The 21,977-nt window shown below is 36.3% G+C and overlaps 1 protein-coding gene across 1 annotated transcript in view; it reads right to left on the reverse strand.

The window, feature by feature from the left end:
- Positions 1-3,266: 3,266 nt before the first annotated feature.
- The window catches only part of LOC123564085 (nuclear protein localization protein 4 homolog), a 34,021-nt gene continuing 15,310 nt past the window's right edge, over positions 3,267-21,977 (reverse strand). The window contains exons 8-15 of the mRNA XM_045357380.2: positions 11,929-12,108; positions 10,986-11,147; positions 10,557-10,683; positions 7,453-7,613; positions 6,995-7,162; positions 6,336-6,452; positions 5,702-5,816; positions 3,267-5,015 (exon numbers count right to left, since the gene is read on the reverse strand). Of these exons, the coding sequence (XP_045213315.1) occupies positions 4,852-5,015; positions 5,702-5,816; positions 6,336-6,452; positions 6,995-7,162; positions 7,453-7,613; positions 10,557-10,683; positions 10,986-11,147; positions 11,929-12,108 (1,194 nt within the window). The 3' untranslated portion in view covers positions 3,267-4,851. The remainder of the gene's footprint in view (positions 5,016-5,701; positions 5,817-6,335; positions 6,453-6,994; positions 7,163-7,452; positions 7,614-10,556; positions 10,684-10,985; positions 11,148-11,928; positions 12,109-21,977) is intronic.

A 21,977-nucleotide genomic window follows, 5' to 3' on the forward strand; every position in this document is an offset into this window, starting at 1 on the left:
CAAATGAAATGTCCAAGAAACATTGTGTAAAATTATTTTAATTAAAATGGGATCTTCTGTTTCTGACAAAAACATTTTTAAAGTTTCTACCATATAAATTTAGGGAAAAGTGACCACGCCCTCTGGCAGCCATGATTTTTGACAGGTTAAAATAATTTGAACACTTTGGAGAAGGTTGAACAATCTTCGTAGAAGGTTGCACGAGTACAATTTGTGTCAAATTATTTGAAAATCAGACCAGCAATAATTTCAAACAAGAATATTTTTTAAGTTTCTACTATATATACATAAGGAAAAAGTGCCCCCACCCTCTGGTGGCCTTGTCTTTTGATGAATCAGAATAATTTGAAAAATCTTTGTAGAATGTTACTTAGACCATTTGTGTAAAATTATTTCAAAATCGGACTAGCAGTTTAGGATGAGATGTCGTTAAGATTTTAAGTGCTCAGGTGAGCTTGGTATTAGGTTGATCAATTTATGGAAAACCATCAGCCTGAAAAACATCAACCAATAATGATGCTCCAAGAAACATTGTGTAAAATTATTTTAATTAAAATGGGATCTTCTGTTTCTGACAAAAACATTTTTAAAGTTTCTACCATATAAATTTAGGGAAAAGTGACCACGCCCTCTGGCAGCCATGATTTTTGACAGGTTAAAATAATTTGAACACTTTGGAGAAGGTTGAACAATCTTCGTAGAAGGTTGCACGAGTACAATTTGTGTCAAATTATTTGAAAATCAGACCAGCAATAATTTCAAACAAGAATATTTTTTAAGTTTCTACTATATATACATAGGGAAAAAGTGCCCCCACCCTCTGGTGGCCTTGTCTTTTGATGAATCAGAATAATTTGAAAAATCTTTGTAGAATGTTACTTAGACCATTTGTGTAAAATTATTTCAAAATCGGACTAGCAGTTTAGGATGAGATGTCGTTAAGATTTTAAGTGCTCAGGTGAGCTTGGTATTAGGTTGATCAATTTATGGAAAACCATCAGCCTGAAAAACATCAACCAATAATGATGCTAAAACTAGAAGATGCTTTTGTAGAAAAGCGCCGGTCTCCCCAAGTGCAAAGCTGTATAGGCAAGAAGTCGATACGGGACAGAAGGGAAAGTCAAAGAGACACTGATGGTTGGCTGCAAAAGGATCATCTACTTAGCATATATTAGATAATTCCTTTTATCATATATATTACTACAAGAACATTACTCACACATAAACAACTTGAAAAGGAAAACACTTAAGTTTCAATATTCTGGGCCAAGTGGTTCTCAAGTTATGAATTGGAAACAGTTTTCCATGTTCATGCCCTTGTGACCTTGACCTTTGATCAAGTGGCCCCAAAATCTACTGGGGTCGTCTACTCTGTATGTCCAATCATCCTATTAAGTTTCAACATTCTAGGTCACGTGGTTCTCAAGTTATTGATTGGAAAGAGTTCTACAAGGTTTGTCCCAAAATAGCATGACAAATTTTATTTGAATAATTTATCAATGTCCGAACTTAATGAAATTTATAGAAAATGTTCTTAATTTATTTTCAAAGATTTTGATAAAGAGTTTATGCTGAAAAAAACGCTATCTTTAAAAATTTCTGACTTTTGTTATGATCAAAGTGGTATGTCAGGCGCAGCTGTTTGTCTCAGTTTCCTAACAACCCATTGCGCTAGGCGCTAAAAGCATCGTGCACATCGTTATATTTTTTAATGTCATGTAGAAGTTTTGAAGATCCGACATTTATGCATGTGCAGTGACAGTTCTCCTAGGTTAATCTGCTTCTAGATTTACAAAGATCAACAGACAAGGCGGCGCACAGAACTGTCATGAGTTTTGTGTTCGACTCGGAATGACACCAGTTGAAACTTACAAGAAGATGAAGACTGTAGACAAGCATAAAATGTGTCAAGACCTTTAATATACAAACGGCATCACAGATTTTCAGACTGGACAACTGATGACAAAGTGAATGTTGTTAGACCGTTAGACTATGCATATTTTCTGCAGTTAAAACACAATTTACGGGACCAGAGATTTGATGATCTGCATGATCTTATGTTAGAGACACAGAGGTTCAACCATAGTTTGAGTAGAGACTGGTATCAACGTGTGTATACTGCATGGGTAAAGAGACACAGACTTTGTATTGACCATGGTGGGGAGTATTTTGAAAAGGAATAACTTTGACAACATTTTGACGCTGGGACCTGCGCCAGGCAGGAATATGTGATTGTGTTTAAAGTTCTCTGTAAATCTCGTTTTTAGAGATACTGTTAATAAAAATATATGTATTTACTCATAAAAGGTTATATTATATGATGGTCAAATTTTGTTCATATAGTTTGTACAGTTTCCAAAACACGCAATTTGTCACCTTATTTCAGGACAACCCTCGAATGTTCATGCCCCTGTGGCCTTAGCTCAAGTGACCCCAAAAACGGTAAGGGTCATATTCTCTTTTAGTCCCATCATCCTATGAAGTTAGAAGGTTCTGGATCAAAAGGTTCTAAAGTTATTGATCGGAAACAGTTTTCCATGTTCTGGTCGATCTTGTGACCCAAAATGTTTAATAAACCTATGAATTTTCCACATTCTGGGTAAAGTGGTTTTGAAGTTATTGATCAGAAACGGTATTCCACATTCAGGCCCCTGTGACCTTGACCTTTGATGGAGTGACCCAAAAAACAATAGGTGTAATCTACTCTGTAAGTCCTATCACCCTATGAAGTTTGAAGGTTCTTAGTCAAAAGGTTCTCAAGTTATTGACTGGAAATGGATTCCCATATTCTGTCCCCTGTAACCTTGACCTTTAATAGAGTGACCCCAAAGTCAATAGGGGTCATCTACTCTGCATGACCAATCATCTGATGAAGTTTCAACATTCTGGGTCAGGCCATGTTCAGGCCCCTGTGACCTGGACCTTTGATGGAGTGACCCCAAAAACAGTAAGGGTTGTCTACTCCATTAGCCCTGCCACCCTATGAGGTTTGAAGGTTCTAGGTCAAATGTTCTCCAGTTATTGATAAGAAATGAAGTGTGACGGACAGACAGGGTTAAAACCATGGGGTGGGGGGCATAATTATCATCAAGGTATTGGAGAAACTGGCGTAGAATCAGGCAAATCTGCAAAATAGTATGCTTTCATTTGATACAATAATAAATTTATACGGACACCACACTCAATCCTGATATATCATGTGATGACTTTACAGACGTGACACAGACGGAACACCTGTTTTACTACAGTATATAGTAAGCAAGAAATTCAAAATTGCCAAAATTTTATTCAATATACCATACCTGTACAATGTACATGCATAAGTTGACAACTTGCTGTTATATAAGAGCTAGCAAATAGTTCACTTTTTAACTTATATCTGTATATTAGCACTTTCCAAGTTACATGTTTCACTGATACTTAAAGTTAAATCTTGGCGCCTTCATTCATATCTAGCATAAAGATCTATATTCTATTACTAAAATATCGACTAGGAAACCAAGTGCAAGTAGATGTAGTAAAATCAAGTCAACAAATTGTTACACATTGTCAAGCTGGGATATATTAAAGAAAGCAAAATTTCTACTGATTTATACAAGTGAAATGATTCAAGTGAATTCATCTGAAAACAGACTGTTAAAATGTCGGTGTTGATAGTACACAAATCAGCAGCAACATTTTGAGTGAATCCTTAGAGTGTATAAATACTAGACTTTCATGTAAATTTCAAACATATGTGAAATATGCTATGAACACAAGGTAACAGGAAGTGAAAGTTCAAGAAAATTTTCTTGAATCAATCATTTCAATAGAAACAATGTATTAAACAGTATTAGTTTTCCAAATTAAAACCTCAAAGGCCATGTTCTCAAATATGATAACATATTGCTGCATCCCTCACTGAAAGCTACATGGGAACTGTAAATCAGTTGAGGTATTCATAACAAAGTATCTGCTTCAACAGCATTTTTTTTTAAGAGATTCATTATGACAATAATGAAGCTTCATGTGAAATTCAATCAATTTCTGTTTATCATGTACGAACAAAGTGATTTCCTATCCTGCATAATAACCTAGTATTTCAAAGTCTTGGTTCATAATGTAATGAAACTTTAGGAAAAAATCCTTTGAAAGAATAGAATGCAACAAAGCAAAATGATAGCAGTCTCAATTTGACGAGTCTGTTTACGAGAGGACATGAAATGAGCAACACCCCTCACGTCCCCACCCACACCCCCCAGCAATGCCTTAAGCAGAAACTCTGTTATACAGAAACATTGGATGGATTCCATGACCCGAACGGACCAAGAAATATAGATACACTGCAGATGTAGTTCCAATGACCTTATTTTACTTACGGACTGACTGAGTGCAAGCCAAACAATAAATGAGCTGCGCCATGGGAAAACCAACATAGTGGGTGTGCGACCAGCATGGATCCAGACCAGCCTGCGCATCCGCGCAGTCTGGTCAGGATCCATGCTGTTCGCTAACAGTTTCTCCAATTCCAATAGGCTTTAAAGGTGAACAGCATGGAGCCTGACCAGACTGCGCGGATGCGCAGGCTGGTCTGGATCCATGCTGGTCACACACCCACTATGTTGGTTTTCCCATGGCACGGCTCAAATATTAAAGAGAAATTGTAACCAATTTTTCTACTGACGCCGTTTTGAACTTGGCACAGACGTATTTTGCATCACACAGGTATAAATCACAGTTCCAGTTTTCCTCTGGTAATATTTAAAGGTGAAGGGACAAGGTGATCCCTTTACAGCACTATCGGCCCTTCAATACAAAGGGCCAAGGGTATTATAATAGATTTATTTAAATAAATATATTTTCCAGACAGTTTTACTGTCTTGGCAGAGAACACATTTCACAGTTCTGGTTCTCAGATTTGTTATGGAAGGTGCAGTGAGCACAGGTCCACAGACCTCCAGAGGATCCAATAGGTGGCAGTGGTGATGCTCCTGGACCTACGTACGAGCCCTCCCGTGTCAACGTCGGTGATGAAGCTGGAAAGTAAATAAATGCTTTTACTGAACAGGCTGTCCTCTACAATAGCTTATTATAACAAACCAAACTGAAATCTAACTACAGTGAAGTCAGTAATATTGTGGGTATAAATTTTGTGGTTTTGCCAATACTGGGTATTTTGTTAAGACATGAATTCATAGATTTCCAGATAAAATAATACAACTTTGCTTGTTCATTGGGATTTAATTTCATAGACTGATCCAACCAAAAAAATCACTGAGTATTACTCCCCCATGAAGACTTACAGTATACTGAGTAACTTTGGAAAATGGGATAATAATCATGAAACAAGGAAGGTTTAATACTGGAACTCTAAACATGCTACATGTACATCTTCTCTGCGATAATAGGCCTGCAGAAAATAATACGATGCCTTTCAAGTGTGAATGACCTCTTACTTGAAGAGAACAAGTCCGTGTCAGTTAACTTAACTTTAATTGAAAAGCTACAGCTTTAGCCTGCTGGCGGTAAGTGACTCCATCTTTGCGACCAGTGCAGACCAAGATCAGCCTGCACATCCATGCAGGCTGATCATGGTCTGCACTTTTTGCTATTCAGTCAGTAAATTTTCAGTTAACACCTCTTCAAATAATAAATGGTATTGCCCAAATTGAATGGTGGACCAGTCTATTTTAGAAATTTAGCAGGGTAAAGGTTAACTTACTGCCATGAGCAGCCATCATCTCCTCTACAGTGGCCCATTCTTCTGACTTCTTGAAATGATGGGCAATACTCTCATCTCCTGATTTAACAGCTTCAAGCAACGTGGATATCCTCTCCTGTAATATGCATCAACATCCAAAATCATTTCTGAGTACATGTATCAATTTTCAAAATTCAAAAGCTATGACTTTCTTTTATTTGGTAGTTTTAATAAGCATGTGTGTCACAGACATAAGTAGCATATAGGCTGTGCCTCCTAACCAGGCAGTCACAAAATCAAATCTTGGCAAGAACATTTATTCCATCTGGAACTTGAGAAGTGATTGAAACCCCAGGAATAAGTTAAGGGCAGGTTCTTTTACAAGAGCTTTCCCACCAACTAATGCAAAATGAATTTGTTCAAAATACACATACTGGTACAGAGCAATCAAATTCAACCAAAAGTTTAAAATTTGCTAAAGGGAATGAAATATACAGACATTTACTTTTGCTTCATCAGACCATCCATAAATACTGTTGAAGTTTTTTTTTTTTTAGCTCTTTATAAAGTGACAAAATATTACTTTTTACATGTTAAGCACTAATATACATCTAATGTTATCCAGTACATACAGCTATATTGTATTTCAACTTACTTTAAGAGGCAGCATGTCTGTAGTGGAGAGATACAACAAGAGATGAAAGTCAGTGACAGCTTCAAAAAATTTGTCCGGTGTAAACTGATGCATGTAATGGGTCAATGCATTAAAATCCTGTAAATGCAGAAAAGATAGTTAAAGCACAGTAAAGTATGTACAAAGTAAAATCCTTTACATTCAAATGGGTTTCTTTAACACAAAGGTATAAAATAATGAACTATATTCCCCGAGTGAATGGTGGTTTTCTCCCGATCATTTCCACTGTGTACACCTCATATACATCTGTATATGTATAGCCTCCATCCTCCCATGACTGCCATATGTTCACCACTTTGATAAAAGCTCTGTTCAACAGTTTTTTTTGTACATTTTTTTTCTTTCTTTTTATATTTATGGAACTTCTATAATGATTGGAAGAGAAACCACTTGTAGTCAAACATTTTTTCTTCTTCACTTTTTTCTTACATTTTCCAATTTTCTCTGAAGTGTATGTTTACTTTACTTTTTTTCTTCTTTCAAGTCTGTAGTCACACACGCACCTTATAACTACTATATGAATGAAGATTACAATAGCAAACACATAATTTCTAAAGTTAGAAATTAAAAGTAACTTTTCTTTATTAATGTCAGATATATCCAACAGTCCTATGATTTACCTGAACTTCGCCAGTGGCGTTTCTGTTTTCCTTTGGGAATGGTTTGTCTGACGTTTTAAATGTAAACTGAGGCTCGACCGGGAATGCTGCCCCCATGTCAACCAGGAGGTATTCCACAGGTAAGGGTCGTGCAAGCTGAGTAACCTCATTCCCATACTCATCTTTGTCCTAGAGCGTCAATGACAAACAGTTACAATATATGACATATGCGGTGAAATTGTTCAATCTGGTTGGTATAAAATTTCATGACTTTGGTCAAAATAGATATCTGATATGGAGTTTTTAAAACTTTAATGCACTTTTTGTTTGTAATCGCAATTTTAACTCATAGGATGCAATTTTATATTTTTATAAAATTTTCACTCATTTCTAACATACTGTTATTTGAAAGATCATTTACCAACAGTCTTCAAAAAACATATTCTTGACAGTTGCTGAAGCTCTGTTTTCAACATTACCTTGTAGAAAACATCTGGAACATACTGTTCATTTGTTGACTCCTTGATGTAACCAAGTTCTGGAGCATCTTTAGTTGGTATGAGACAATCATCCCTCACCAGCGCCATACAAACATTTGACACCTGATAACCTTCAAAATGTATCTGACCACTCTGGTCACCTGAAGATATAGTCAAACTTCTAACTATTCAAGTATCACTTACCTTCTCAATACAACTAATAAAATAAAATAATGAATCACTTTAGAATAAACAAAAATCTTTTACTAATATTGATTTATATCAATTGAATTTGTTTCAACTTTAATTAAAGTCTAGCAAAGTCACTCTCGAATCTCAAATTCCAAGTAAAATCCAGTCGTGTTGTCTTATGGATATGCTTTCTGGCAAACCCAATTACTTCCAATCTATGAACATTTACCATAGTAACTTCTGATACAGTTCATAGTCTAAAGCATTAAAGTTACATAACATATATGAGCCATGCCATGAGAAAACCAACATAGTGGCTATGCGACCAGCATGGATCCAGACCAGCCTGCGCATCCGCGCAGTCTGGTCAGGATCCATGCTGTTCGCTTTCAAAGCCTATTGTAATTAGAGAAACCGTTAGCGAACAGCATGGATCCTGACCAGACTGCGCGGATGCGCAGGCTGGTCTGGATCCATGCTGGTCGCAAAGCCACTATGTTGGTTTTCCCATGGCATGGCTCATATTACAATAGGAAATGGAAAAACATTTACAAACAACTGAATTTGTATGAGAGCTGTCCCAAAAGTAATGCAACCACTCTTTGTATTTTTTTTTCATCTTTTAAGATAGATAAAAGTTTCGAATACAGTTGTAAATACTGATGTTATATCACAGAATTGTTATTCAGCATGGGAAGCTGTGTACCTTGGTTTTTAATTTTGGATCTCATACAGTCTGATTCATATTCCACTGGAACAAAGTAATTCACTTCATAAGTCTGAGTAGGGTACTGTCAATCCACTAGCAATTAAATGTAGTTTTTTGTTTGCTAGCTGATCTGGCACAGATGCTTTGGATGGCTACAGAAATGAAGTTCAGCTCCATAATTCAACAATCGAAAGTGGGATTATGTTACGGTACTCAATCTCTGTGACTCTGACCAAGTTTATTTTTGGGTTTGTTTTTATATTCTTGATGAATCCATTCAAAGTTGACATTGACTAACTCATATATCTTGTATTTAAGATATGAAAACCCAAACAAGAGTTTTCATAATAAACAAGAGCTGTCTCCATAGGATGACACATGCCCCCGATGGCACTTTGAATGAATAGTTATGGCCGATGTTAGAGTTTAGGACCTTTGACCTATGGAGCTGGGTCTTGCGCGCGACACGTCGTCTTACTGTGTCACACATTCATGCGTAGTAATTTTAAAATCCATGCATGAATGACAAAGATATGGACCGGACACGCCCATCAATGCACTATCATGAAAAATGACCTTTAACGTCTAAGTGTGACCTTGACCTTTGAGCTATGGACCTGGGTCTTGCGCACGACACATCGTCTTACTGTGGTACACATTCATGCCAAGTTATTTGAAAATCCATCCATCGATGACAAAGATATGGACCGGACACGCCCATCAATGCACTATCCTTTAACGTCTAAGTGTGACCTTGACCTTTGAGCTACGGACCTGGGTCTTGCGCGCGACACGTCGTCTTACTGTGGTACACATTCATGCCAAGTTATTTGAAAATCCATCCATGGATGACAAAGATATGGACCGGACACGCCCATCAATGCACTATCCTTTAAAGTCTAAGTGTGACCTTGACCTTTGAGCTACGGACCTGGGTCTTGCGCGCGACACGTCGTCTTACTGTGGTACACATTCATGGCAAGTTATTTGAAAATCCATCCATGGATGACAAAGATATGGACCGGACACGCCCATCAATGCACTATCCTTTAAAGTCTAAGTGTGACCTTGACCTTTGAGCTACGGACCTGGGTCTTGCGCGCGACATGTCGTCTTACTGTGGTACACATTCATGGCAAGTTATTTGAAAATCCATCCATCGATGACAAAGATATGGACCGGACACGCCCATCAATGCACTATCCTTTAATGTCTAAGTGTGACCTTGACCTTTGAGCTACGGACCTGGGTCTTGCGCGCAACACGTCGTCTTATTGTGGTACACATTCATGCCAAGTTATTTGAAAATCCATCCATCAATGACAAAGATATGGACCGGACACGAAAATTGCGGACAGACTGACAGACCGACAGACGGTTCAAAAACTATATGCCTCCCTTCGGGGGCATAAAAACTTTGAAATGAAAAAAAAAGTCATAACTGCAAATTTGGAAAGAAAACTGCCGATTTAACTGCAGATTTATTTCCATTAACGGAAGTTTTGGGAAGACTGAAGATTGTAAGTAGTGAAAATTTAGGTTAAAATACAACACTGAAGTACAAAGTAATGCAGGAATCAACATTTACAAAAGTAGGGAGATGTTTTAATAGGAATCTGATTAAAAAAAAGTCAAAATCATAAAGCACTTTAGAATTTTTGAAAAAAAAAAAAAAAAAAATTTTTTTTTGTCTTTTCCTGAAATAGGGGCTTTTTTTTAGACTCAGCAGTTGCTAACATGGAGACAGAAATCATTTACTTTAAATAAACAGGAATTTTTAACAAATGAGCATAGTTCACTTTCTGAACACCTCTCAAAATTTGTTTTTTTTTGACAGTATCTTCCAGAGCCTAAAATATGCCCTTACATTAATTTTTGTAACATTATTTATTATAGCTTACTTTTTATATTTCTTCAAACACTTCACTTAGGTATGTGAAGTATACTATTTCTTTTACTGTGAAATCTTTTAATATTTGTAGCCACATTGTATGGGACTAAATTTAATGGATTTCAATTTATTTAATGGCGTGTCAATCTACAATGTAAAATCTCAACAAACAGAAAATTCTTATTTGTTCATTAAACTTTGAAATCCATGAATCTAAGCCTCTACAATGTAGACATTTAAATGACTAAGACTATGAAAGTTTATGCCGACAAAATGAAAAGATTTAGCAGTATTTGAAATTGTATCTCTTACCTGTAACAATTACTGTGACAAACTTTGATCCAAAATGTCCATCGTTAGAATATTTACATGGATTGGGATATTTATTCTGAAACTGTGCTGCCATTATACATTCCTCAGCACTCAAAAAATGGGAATCCTGAAAGAATGTGCCAATACATGCAAATAATATGCAACACACATTTCCAACAACTGATTTATCATGTTTTACGAGTTACCTGAGGTTCTACTATTTCTAAAGCAAGATATTAATGTTAACATATTTCTGAAAATTTAACTCTAAGAATGAAAAATAGAATCCAAAGAGCGTAGGTGATCACCTTCAGCATTATATATACTTATTACTTATTGCTTCTGTTATCTATATATACACATTTACTTGAGTTTCCCCCACTAAAATGAAACAAAGAAAACTAATATTCTTATCTATCAGTCACATACCACATTTCCTCTGAAGTTTTTCACTGTTCCTGTCGTGAGATCATCTGCCACAAGATCTGTAAATATCCAGCCGACTGCGACAAGACCGAGCCTCTGTGTCAGTCTATGAATTGCTTCCTCCTGAGGATCCTCTAACAACTCTATCTTGTTCTTACTGTTGATCTGTAACATAACACATTTCAAACTACATTCTCAAGATATCTGTATCTCTATATCACAATTTGGAAAGTTTCAAATCACTCTTGATATATTATCATCTCCTAATTATTACACATCCATATGAGCCATATTTTTGGTTTAAAGATTTTGATACTGACTTTCACTCTTACAGTTTTGAAGAGTTGTTCTTGGAAGTAATGAGAATGAAAGTCAGCATAAATGAAAAAAAAAAACAAGATTATCATTAAAAAGATTAACATTAAAAGTGTATGATAAAGCTCAGTACTGGTAACTATCCTACATACTCAGTGACAGTCACACGTGTATTAAGCAGCCAGTCAAGAGAACAACACAATCAGGTTGATTAAGGCAAGTTAAAATTTGAAAAAGTCTAATTTGAAACTTAGCTAACTGGCTGCTTAATAAAGGTGGCTGCTATGGCGGGTTCAACTGTATATGCAGCATAACAAGTAATCTGAATACACTTTATTCCTAGTAACGACTAGAGTAAGATTAGGTGAGTGAGGACAAACATTAAAACCAACAACAGAATGAAAGTCACAGAGGTTTGAAAGAAAAGATGTCAGGCAGTTTATCAGAAGGTTGTTGGTTTAAGCCCATTAGATATCATCAATGTCTTTCCTGTAAGGTATTACAAAATTTTCCCAGGATATGGACAAAGAAACTGCAAGCATCTTCACAATTGACCTGAATTGATCAGCAGCAATTCAAATATGGAGACAACTATTTGGAGAGAGTTAAAGCGGACAATGTATAAAATTACCTGTGGAGGTTCATATATAGCAGCCACTGTAGCCTTAATACTTAGAGGTATGTCCTTGTGAGGCTCGTACCTGCCATACATTATACCCAACCTCTGGTTCCCAGTATTACGCCAGTAATTCAAGAACTGATTACAGATGTTAGGATTTTCAAACATGATATAGTCAACATGGCGATACCGCTGAAACAAAAAATAAGCTGCATTGTGAATGCTGATGCAACATGATGGTACCAATGAAACACAAAACAAGCTTCAATGTAAATTTCTGTGTAACATCAGGGTATTGTCAAAACAGAAATTAAGCTGTTATACAATGTAACTCAACAGTATTGTCCAAACACAAAATATGCTACTTTGTAAATGTTGCTGTCTATTCCATCTGCACCAATGATCTACTAATAGGTGGGCTGGTAATTTTATGTTGCAACTGCTTATATATTCTTGAAACAAAAAACAACCTTTTAAAACTGACTCTAAATCAATACTAGAACTGTCACAGGAGTGACTCATACCCCACCATATGGTCTTGTAACAGAATGGCAACCATAAGAAATCTTAAAAATACTTAGTCTTTGGAGTACTTCATCCTGGGCTTCCACATATAAGTAATACTAGTACAGTAATACTAGTAAATATAAAAAATCTCTAATATTAGAGATACACTAAAAGTGAATATAAAAAAGTGTCTTACAAACCCATGTTATCACACAAAAATGTATTTACTTTTTACATAGGACTCATAATAAAAAAGTTAGAAAAATACCTAAAATATTGAAAATCTAAAAATAGGATTTCTAAAAATAGACTAATTTCTGGAATTTAAGGGGAAGAAACTCAGTACAAAAGTTAAAAAAAGGTTACTTCCCTTTGGCTCTAAGCCAATCAGAATGAGATATAGTGAAAATACATCAAAATTAACCTTAAATTCTAGGTAAAAGGGGGCACAATTCAAGACAAATTGGTGTCAGAGTTATGCACCTTGTGTCACATGATGTGGGTGATGAGGTGGAACATCTATTTTAAGTCTGAATCAAATCCATTCAGAAGTAACTGAGATATAGTGAAAATACATCAAAATTAACCTTAAATTCTAAGTAAAAAGGGGACATAATTCATGAAAAATTGGTGTCAGAGTTATGCACCTTGTGTCACATGATGTGGGTGATGAGTAGGAACAACTATTTTAAGTCTGAATCAAATCCATTTTGTAATAACTGAGATATAGTATAATACATCAAAATCAACCTTAAATTTAAAGTAAAAGGGGACATAATTCATAAACAAGAGCACCGCCTTGCGGATGCTGACGCTCATCTGATTTTTTTTGTGTAATAGAAATATTGCCCTACCCATGATTTTCTAAGTCTAAAAAGGGCCATCATTCTTGCAAAAAGCAGGATAGAGTTATGTTTCTTGATGTACAGTGTCCACTAATGATGGTGAAATACTGTTGCAAGTTTTACAGCAATAGCTTTTATAGTTTATGAGAAAAGTTGACTTATACATAATACTCAACCAAGAAATTGATTTTCTAAGTCCAAAAGGGGCAATAATTATTGCAAAAAGCAGGATGGAGTTACGCTGCTTGCTGTACAGGGTCAGCTTATGATGGTGAACAAGTGTTGCAAGTTTCAAAGCAATAGCTTTGATAGTTTAAGAGAAAAAGTTGACCTAAACATAAAACTTAACCAAGAAATCTGATATTTTCTAAGTCCAAAAGGGGCCATAAATCTTGCAAAAAGCAGGACAGAGTTATGTTTCTTGCTGTACAGGGTCAACTTATGATGGTGAACAAGTGTTGCAAGTTTTAAAGCAATAGCTTTGATAGTTTAGGATAAAAGCTGACTTAAACATAGAACTTAACCAAGAAAACTGATTTTCTAAGTCCAAAAGGGGCAATAAATCTTGCAAAAAGCAAGATGGAGTTATGTTTCTTGATGTACAGGGTCTGCTTATGATGGTGAACAAGTATTCCAAGTTTCAAAGTAATAGCTTTGATAGTTTGGGAGAAAAATTGACCTAAACATAAAACTTAACCAAGAAATCTGATATTTTCTAAGTACAAAAGGGGCCATAAATCTTGCAAAAAGCAAGATGGAGTTATGTTTCTTGCTATACAGGGTCAGCTTATGATGGTGAACAAGTATTCCAAGTTTCAAAGCAATAGCTTTGAGAGTTTAGGAGACAAGAGGACCATGATGGTCCTGAATCGCTCACCTCTTCCCACATGACCCAGTTTTGAGTATGACGTCGTTTTTTCTATTATTTGACATAGTGACCTAGTTTTTGAGCTCATGTGACCCAGTTTTGACCTTGACCTAGATATTATCAAGATACAAAAAAAGATACAAATTCTGACCAATTTTCATGAAGATCGATTGAAAAATATGGTCTCTAGAGAGGTCACAAGGTTTTTCTATTATTTGACCTATTGACCTAGTTTTCGAAGGTACGTGACCCTGTTTTGAACTTTACCTAGATATCATCAAGGTGAACATTCTCACTAATTTTCATGAAGATCTCATGAAAAATATGGCCTCTAGAGAGGTCACAAGGTTTTTCTATTTTTATACCTACTGGCCTAGTTTTTGACCGCACGTGACCCAGTTTCGAAATTGACCTAAGTATCATCAAGGTGAACATTCAGATTAATTTTCATGAAGATCCATTGAAAAATATGGCCTCTAGAGAGGTCAAAAGATTTTAATAATTTTAGACCTACTGACCTAGTTTTGACCGCAGTTGACCCAGTTTCAAACTTGACCTAGATATCATCAAGATGAACATTCAGACCAACTTTCATACAGATCCCATGAAAAGTATGGCCTCTAGAGAGGTCACAAGGTTTCTTTAATTATTTGACCTACTGACCTAGTTTTTTAGGGCACGTGACCCAGTTTCAAATTTGACCTAGATATCATCAAGGTGAACATTCTGACCAATTTTTATGGAGATCCATTCACATGTATGGCCTCTAGAGAGGGCACAAGGTTTTTCTATTTTTAGACCTACTGACCTAGTTTTTGACCGCACATGACCCTGTTTCGAACTTGACCTAGATATCATCAAGATGAACATTCAGACCAACTTTCATACAGATCCCATGAAAAATATGGCCTTTAGAGAGGTCACAAGGTTTTTCCATTATTTGACTTACTGACCTAGTTTTTGATGGCACGTGACCCAGTTTCAAACTTGACCTAGATATCATCAAGACGAACATTCAGACCAACTTTCATACAGATCCCATGAAAAATATGGCCTCTAGAGAGGTCACAAGGTTTTTCTATTATTTGACCTACTGACCTAGTTTTTAAAGGCACGTGACCCACTTTCGAACTTGACCTAGATATCATCAAGGTGAACATTCTGACCAATTTTCATGAAGATCTCATGAAATATATGGCCTCTAGAGAGGTCACAAGGTTTTTCTATTTTTAGACCTACTGACTTAGTTTTTGACCGCACGTGACCCAGTTTCGATCTTGACCTAGATATCATCAAGATGAACATTCAGACCAACTTTCATACAGATCCCATGAAAAATATGGCCTTTAGAGAGGTCACAAGGTTTTTCTATTATTTTGACTTACTGACCTAGTTTTTGAGTGCACGTGACCCAGTTTCGAACTTGACCTAGATATCATCAAGGTGAACATTCTGACCAATTTTCATGAAGATCTTGTGAAATATATGGCCTCTAGAGAGGTCACAAGGTTTTTCTATTTTTAGACCTACTGACCTAGTTTTTGACCGCACATGACCCAGTTTCGAACTTGACCTAGATATCATCAAGGTGAACATTCTGACCACACTTTCATGAAGATCTTGTGAAATATAATGGCCTCTAGAGAGTCACAAGGTTTTTTCTATTTTTAGACCTACTGACCTAGTTTTTGATGGCACGTGACCCAGTTTCGAACTTGACCTAGATATCATCAAGATGAACATTCTGACCAACTTTCATAAAGATCCCATGAAAAATGTGACCTCTAGAGTGGTCACAAGCAAAAGTTTACGGACGCACTGACACACGGAGGACACCGCGCGATCACAAAAGCTCACCTTGTCACTTTGTGACAGGTGAGCTAAAAACACCAATTTTATTGTAAGTGTAAAAAAGGTATTTAAGTTGCCTAGTTACATGTATAAAAAAAAGGAAGCTTTCATCATAAAATATATCATGCCTAAACTAAAGGTTCACAACTACATGAAACAAATTCAATATTGTCTATCTAAAATAAACATAACAGAATAAATCTAAAAAACAAGAGGACCATGATGGTCCTGAATCGCTCCCTATCTCCACATACCCAGTGTTTTAACTGAGTGAATCATTATTCTACTTTAGACATAGTGAAACCCAGTTTTTGGGACCCTGTGACCTAGATACATCAAAAAAAAAAAAATTCTGATCAATTTTTTATGAAGATCCCCTTAAAAATATGCCTCTAGAGAGGTCACAAAGGGTTTTTTTATTATTTTTACCTAATGACCCAGTTTTTTTAAGGCACTACCCACTTTTAAACTTGACCTAGATATCATCAAGGGAACATTTTCACCAATTTTTTAAATCCCCTGAAAAATAAGGCCTCTAGAGAGGTCCAAGTTTTTCCTTTTTTCAACCTACTGACCTAATTTTTTTACCGCACGACCCATTACAAACCTGACCTAAACATCAAACTGAACATTCTCACAAATTTTCATGAAGATTCCCTTTGGGAAAAAGGCCTCAAAAAGGTCACAAGGTTTTTTTTATTTTTAAAAAAAAAAAACCTACTACCCCAGTTTTTGACCGCAGTTGACCCCGTTTTTGAACGACCTAGATAACATCAAGAAACATTTGACCCAAATTCAGAAGACTCATGAAAAAATGGCCTAGAAGGGCAAAGGTTTTTCTATTTTTAGATCACTGACCTGTTTTTAACCCCACGTGACCCAGTTTTGAACTTACCTAGATATTTTTAAGGAAACTTCGACCAAATTTCCCTGAAGACCATTGAAAAAAACGCCCCCCTAAAGGCCAAGGTTTTTCCTATTTTTAGACCAAATGACCTATTTTTGACCGCACAAACCCATTTTCAACTTTACCAGAACATCAAGGTGAACATTCTGACCAATTTTCAGAAGATCCATTGAAAAATATGGCCACTAAGAGGGGCACAAGGTTTTTTCTATTTTTTTGATCTACGACCTAGTTTTTGACCGCACATGACCCAGTTACGAAACCGACCTAGATATCATCAACGGAACATTCTCACAAATTTTCATGAAAATCCAGAAAATATGGACTCTAGAGAGGTCACAAGGTTTTTTTTTTTATTTTTTGACCATGACCTAGTTTTTGACCGCATTACCCATTTCGAATCTGACCTAGATATCATCAAGATAACATTCGACCAATATTCAGAAGTCTCTAAAAAAAACGCCTCTGAGGGTCACAAGGTTTTCCCCATTTTTTGACCTACTGACCTAGTTTTTGAAAACCCCACTGACCCCCGTTTCGAAATTTACCTAATACACAAGGGGAAAAATCTGACCAAATTTTTTGAAGATCCATTGAAAAATAGGCCCCTAGAGAGGTCACAAGGTTTTTTTCCCCTTTTTTTGATCTAGCCTAGTTTTTGCCCGCCATGACCCCGTTAGGAACCTGACCTAGGACATCAAGCGAAAATCTACAAATTTTCATGAAGATCCATTTAAAATATGGACTCAAGAGGTCACAAGGTTTTTTTTTCTATTTTTAGACCTACTGACCTAGTTTTTGACCGAAATTGACCCATTTCGAATCTCCTAGATATCATCAAAATAAATTTTGACCAATATTCATGAAAATCTCATAAAAATATGGCCTCTAGAGAGGCAAAGGTTTTTTTCATTTTGATCTACTGACCTAGTTTTTTAACCCCATTGACCCCCGTTTCGAACTTGACCAGTATTTTTAAGGGAAACATTCTGCCAAATTTTTATGAAGATCCATTAAAAAAATCGCCTCTGAAGGTCACAAGTTTTCCTAAATTTTTTAAACCTACGACCTATTTTTTACCGCCATGACCCAGTTTTCGAAAATACCTAGATATCATCAAAATAACATTCGACCAATTTTCATGAAGATCCATTAGAAAATGGCCACTAAGAGGTCACAAAGGTTTTTTTTATTTTTTTGATCTACTGACCTAGTTTTTTTCCGCCATGACCCGTTTCGAACCGACCTAGATATCATCAAGCTGAACATTTTCCAAATTTTCATGAAGATCCATTGAGAAAATATGGACCAGAGAGGGAAAAGGTTTTTTTTTTATTTTTTGACCTCTGACCAGTTTTTTACCCCAGTTGACCCAGTTTTGAATCAACCTAGAACACAAGATGACATTCGACCAATATTCATGAAGACTCTGAAAAAAATGGCCCCTAAGAGGTCACAAGGTTTTTTTTATTTTTTAAACTACTGACCTAGTTTTTAACCCCATTACCCAGTTTTTGAACTTTACCTAGATATTTTCAAGGGAAAAATTCTGAACCCAAATTTTTTTGAAATCCATTGAAAATACGCCTCAGAGAGGGCACAAGGTTTTTTCCCATTTTTAGACCTACTGACCTATTTTTGACCGAAAAGACCCAGTTTTCGAAACTGACCTAGAAAACATCAAGGTGAACATCTGACCAATTTCAGAAGATCCCTTAGAAAATGGCCACTAAGGGTCACAAGGTTTTTTTTATTTTTAGATCTACTGCCCTAGTTTTTTTACCCCCACAGACCCAGTTACAACCGACCCAGATATCATCAAAACTGAAAAATTCTCACAAATTTTTATGAAGACCATTGAGAAATATGGACTCGAGAGGTCCAAAGGGTTTTTTTTTTTTTTTTTAGACCTACTGACCTAGTTTTTTTACCGCGTTACCCAGTTTCGAATCTGCCAATACTCAAGATAACATTCTGACCAAATTCAGAAGATCCAAGAAAAATTGGGCCCCAAGAGGTCACAAAGGTTTTTTTTTTATTTTTAGATCTACTGACCTAGTTTTTAAAAAACCCCCTTTACCCAGTTTCGAACTTTACCTAGTATTTTCAAGGGAAACATTTTGACCAATTTCATAAGATCCATGAAAAAATTTGCCTCTAGAGAGGGCACAAGGTTTTCCTATTTTTAGAAACCCACTGACCTATTTTTTTACCGCCATGACCCAGTTTCGAAATGACCTAGATATCTCAAGTGAACATTTTGACCAATTTTCATGAAAATCCATTGAGAAATATGGCCACTAGAGAGGTCACAATTTTTTTTTATTTTTAGATCTACAAACCCAGTTTTTGACCGCACATGACCCAGTTACGAACTGACCTAGATATCATCAAGCTGAACATTCTCACAAATTTTCATGAAGATCCATTGAGAAATATGGACTCTAGAGAGGTCACAAGGTTTTTTTCTATTTTTAGACCTACTGACCTAGTTTTTGACCGCAGTTGACCCAGTTTCGAATCTGACCTAGATATCATCAAGATGAACATTCTGACCAATATTCATGAAGATCTCATGAAAAATATCGCCTCTAGAGAGGTCACAAGGTTTTCCTATTTTTAGACCTACTGACCTAGTTTTTGACCGCACATGACCCAGTTTCGAACTTGACCTAGATATCATTAAGGTGCACATTCTGACCAATTTTCATGAAGATCCATTGAGAAATATGGCCACTAGAGAGGTCACAAGGTTTTTCTATTTTTAGATCTACTGACCTAGTTTTTGACCGCACATGACCCAGTTTCGAAACTGACCTAGGTATCATCAAGCTGAACATTCTAACAAATTTTCATGAAGATCCATTGAGAAATATGGACTCTAGAGAGGTCACAAGGTTTTTTTCTATTTTTAGACCTACTGACCTAGTTTTTGACCGCAGTTGACCCAGTTTCGAATCTGACCTAGATATCATCAAGGTGAACATTCTGACCAATTTTCATGAAGATCCATTGAGAAATATGGCCACTAGAGAGGTCACAAGGTTTTTCTATTTTTAGATCTACTGACCTAGTTTTTGACCGCACATGACCCAGTTACGAACCTGACCTAGATATCATCAAGCTGAACATTCTCACAAATTTTCATGAAGATCCATTGAGAAATATGGACTCTAGAGAGGTCACAAGGTTTTTTTCTATTTTTAGACCTACTGACCTAGTTTTTGACCGCAGTTGACCCAGTTTCGAATCTGACCTAGATATCATCAAGATGAACATTCTGACCAATATTCATGAAGATCTCATGAAAAATATGCCTCTAGAGAGGTCACAAGTTTTCTATTTTTAGATCTACTGACCTAGTTTTTAAACCCCATGTGACCCAGTTTCGACTTGACCTAGATATTCTCAAGTAAACATTCTGACCAATTTTCATGAAGATCCATTGAAAAATATGGCCTCTAGAGAGGTCACAAGGTTTTTCTATTTTTAGATCTACTGACCTAGTTTTTAAACCGCACATGACCCAGTTTCGAACTTGACCTAGATATCATCAAGGTGAACATTCTGACCAATTTTCATGAAGATCCATTGAGAAATATGGCCACTAGAGAGGTCACAAGGTTTTTCTATTTTAGATCTACTGACCTAGTTTTTGACCCCACATGACCCAGTTTCGAACTTGACCTAGATATCAACAAGGTGAACATTCTGACCAATATTCATGAAGATCTCATGAAAAATATGGCCTCTAGAGAGGTCACAAGGTTTTTCTATTTTTAGATGTACTGACCTAGTTTTTAACCCCACGTGACCCAGTTTCGAACTTGACCTAGATATCATCAAGATGAACATTCTGACCAATTTTCATGAAGATGCATTGAGAAATATGGCCTCTAGAGAGGTCACAAGGTTTTTCTATTTTTAGACCTAATGACCTAGTTTTTGACCCTACGTGACCCAGTTTCGAACTTTACCTAGATATCATCAAGGTAAACATTCTGACCAATATTCATGAAGATCTCATGAAAAATATGGCCTCTAGAGAGGTCACAAGGTTTTTCTATTTTTAGACCTACTGACCTAGTTTTTGACCCCACGTGACCCAGTTTCGAACTTGACCTAGATATCATCAAGGTGAACATTCTGACCAATTTTCATGAAGATCTTGTGAAATATTTGGCCTCTAGAGAGGTCACAAGGTTTTTCTATTTTTAGACCTACTGACCTAGTTTTTGACGGCACGTGACCCAGTTTCGAACTTGACCTAGATATCATCAAGATAAACATTCTGACCAACTTTCATAAAGATCACATGAAAAATGTGACCTCTAGAGTGGTCACAAGCAAAAGTTTACGTACGCACGGACGGACGACGGACACCGCGTGATCACAAAAGCTCACCATGTCACTTTGTGACAGGTGAGCTAAAAAGCTGACCTAAACATAAAACTTAACCAGGCAACGCCGACGCAGACGCAGACGCCGACGCCGACAACCGCTCAAGTGATGACAATAACTCATCATTTTTTTTTCAAAATCAGATGAGCTAAAAATTAATGTCAGAGTTAAGCACCTTATGTCACATGATGTGGGTGATGAGGTGGAACAACTATTTTAAGTTTGAATCAAATCCATTTAGTAATAACTGAGATATAGTGAAAATACAACAAAATTAACCTTAAATTCTAAGTAAAAGGGGACATAATTCATGAAAACTTGGTGCCAGAGTTATGCACATTGTGTCATATGATGTGGGCACATGATGTGGGTGATGAGGTGGAACATCTGTTTTAAGTCTGAATCAAATCCATTCAGTAGTAACTGAGATACAGTGAAAATACATCAAAACCAACCTTAAATTCTAAGTAAAAAGGGGCATAATTCATAAAAAATTGGTGTCAGAGTTATGCACCTTGTGTCACATGATGTGGGTGATGAGGTGGAACACCTATTTTAAGTTTCAATCAAATCCATTTAGTAATAACTGAGATATAGTGAAAATACAACAAAATTAACCTTAAATTCTAAGTAAAAGGGGACATAATTCATGAAAACTTGGTGTCAGAGTTATGCACCTTGT

This window comes from Mercenaria mercenaria, chromosome 2 (genome assembly GCF_021730395.1).
Source record: "Mercenaria mercenaria strain notata chromosome 2, MADL_Memer_1, whole genome shotgun sequence".
Classification (NCBI taxonomy): domain Eukaryota; kingdom Metazoa; phylum Mollusca; class Bivalvia; order Venerida; family Veneridae; genus Mercenaria; species Mercenaria mercenaria.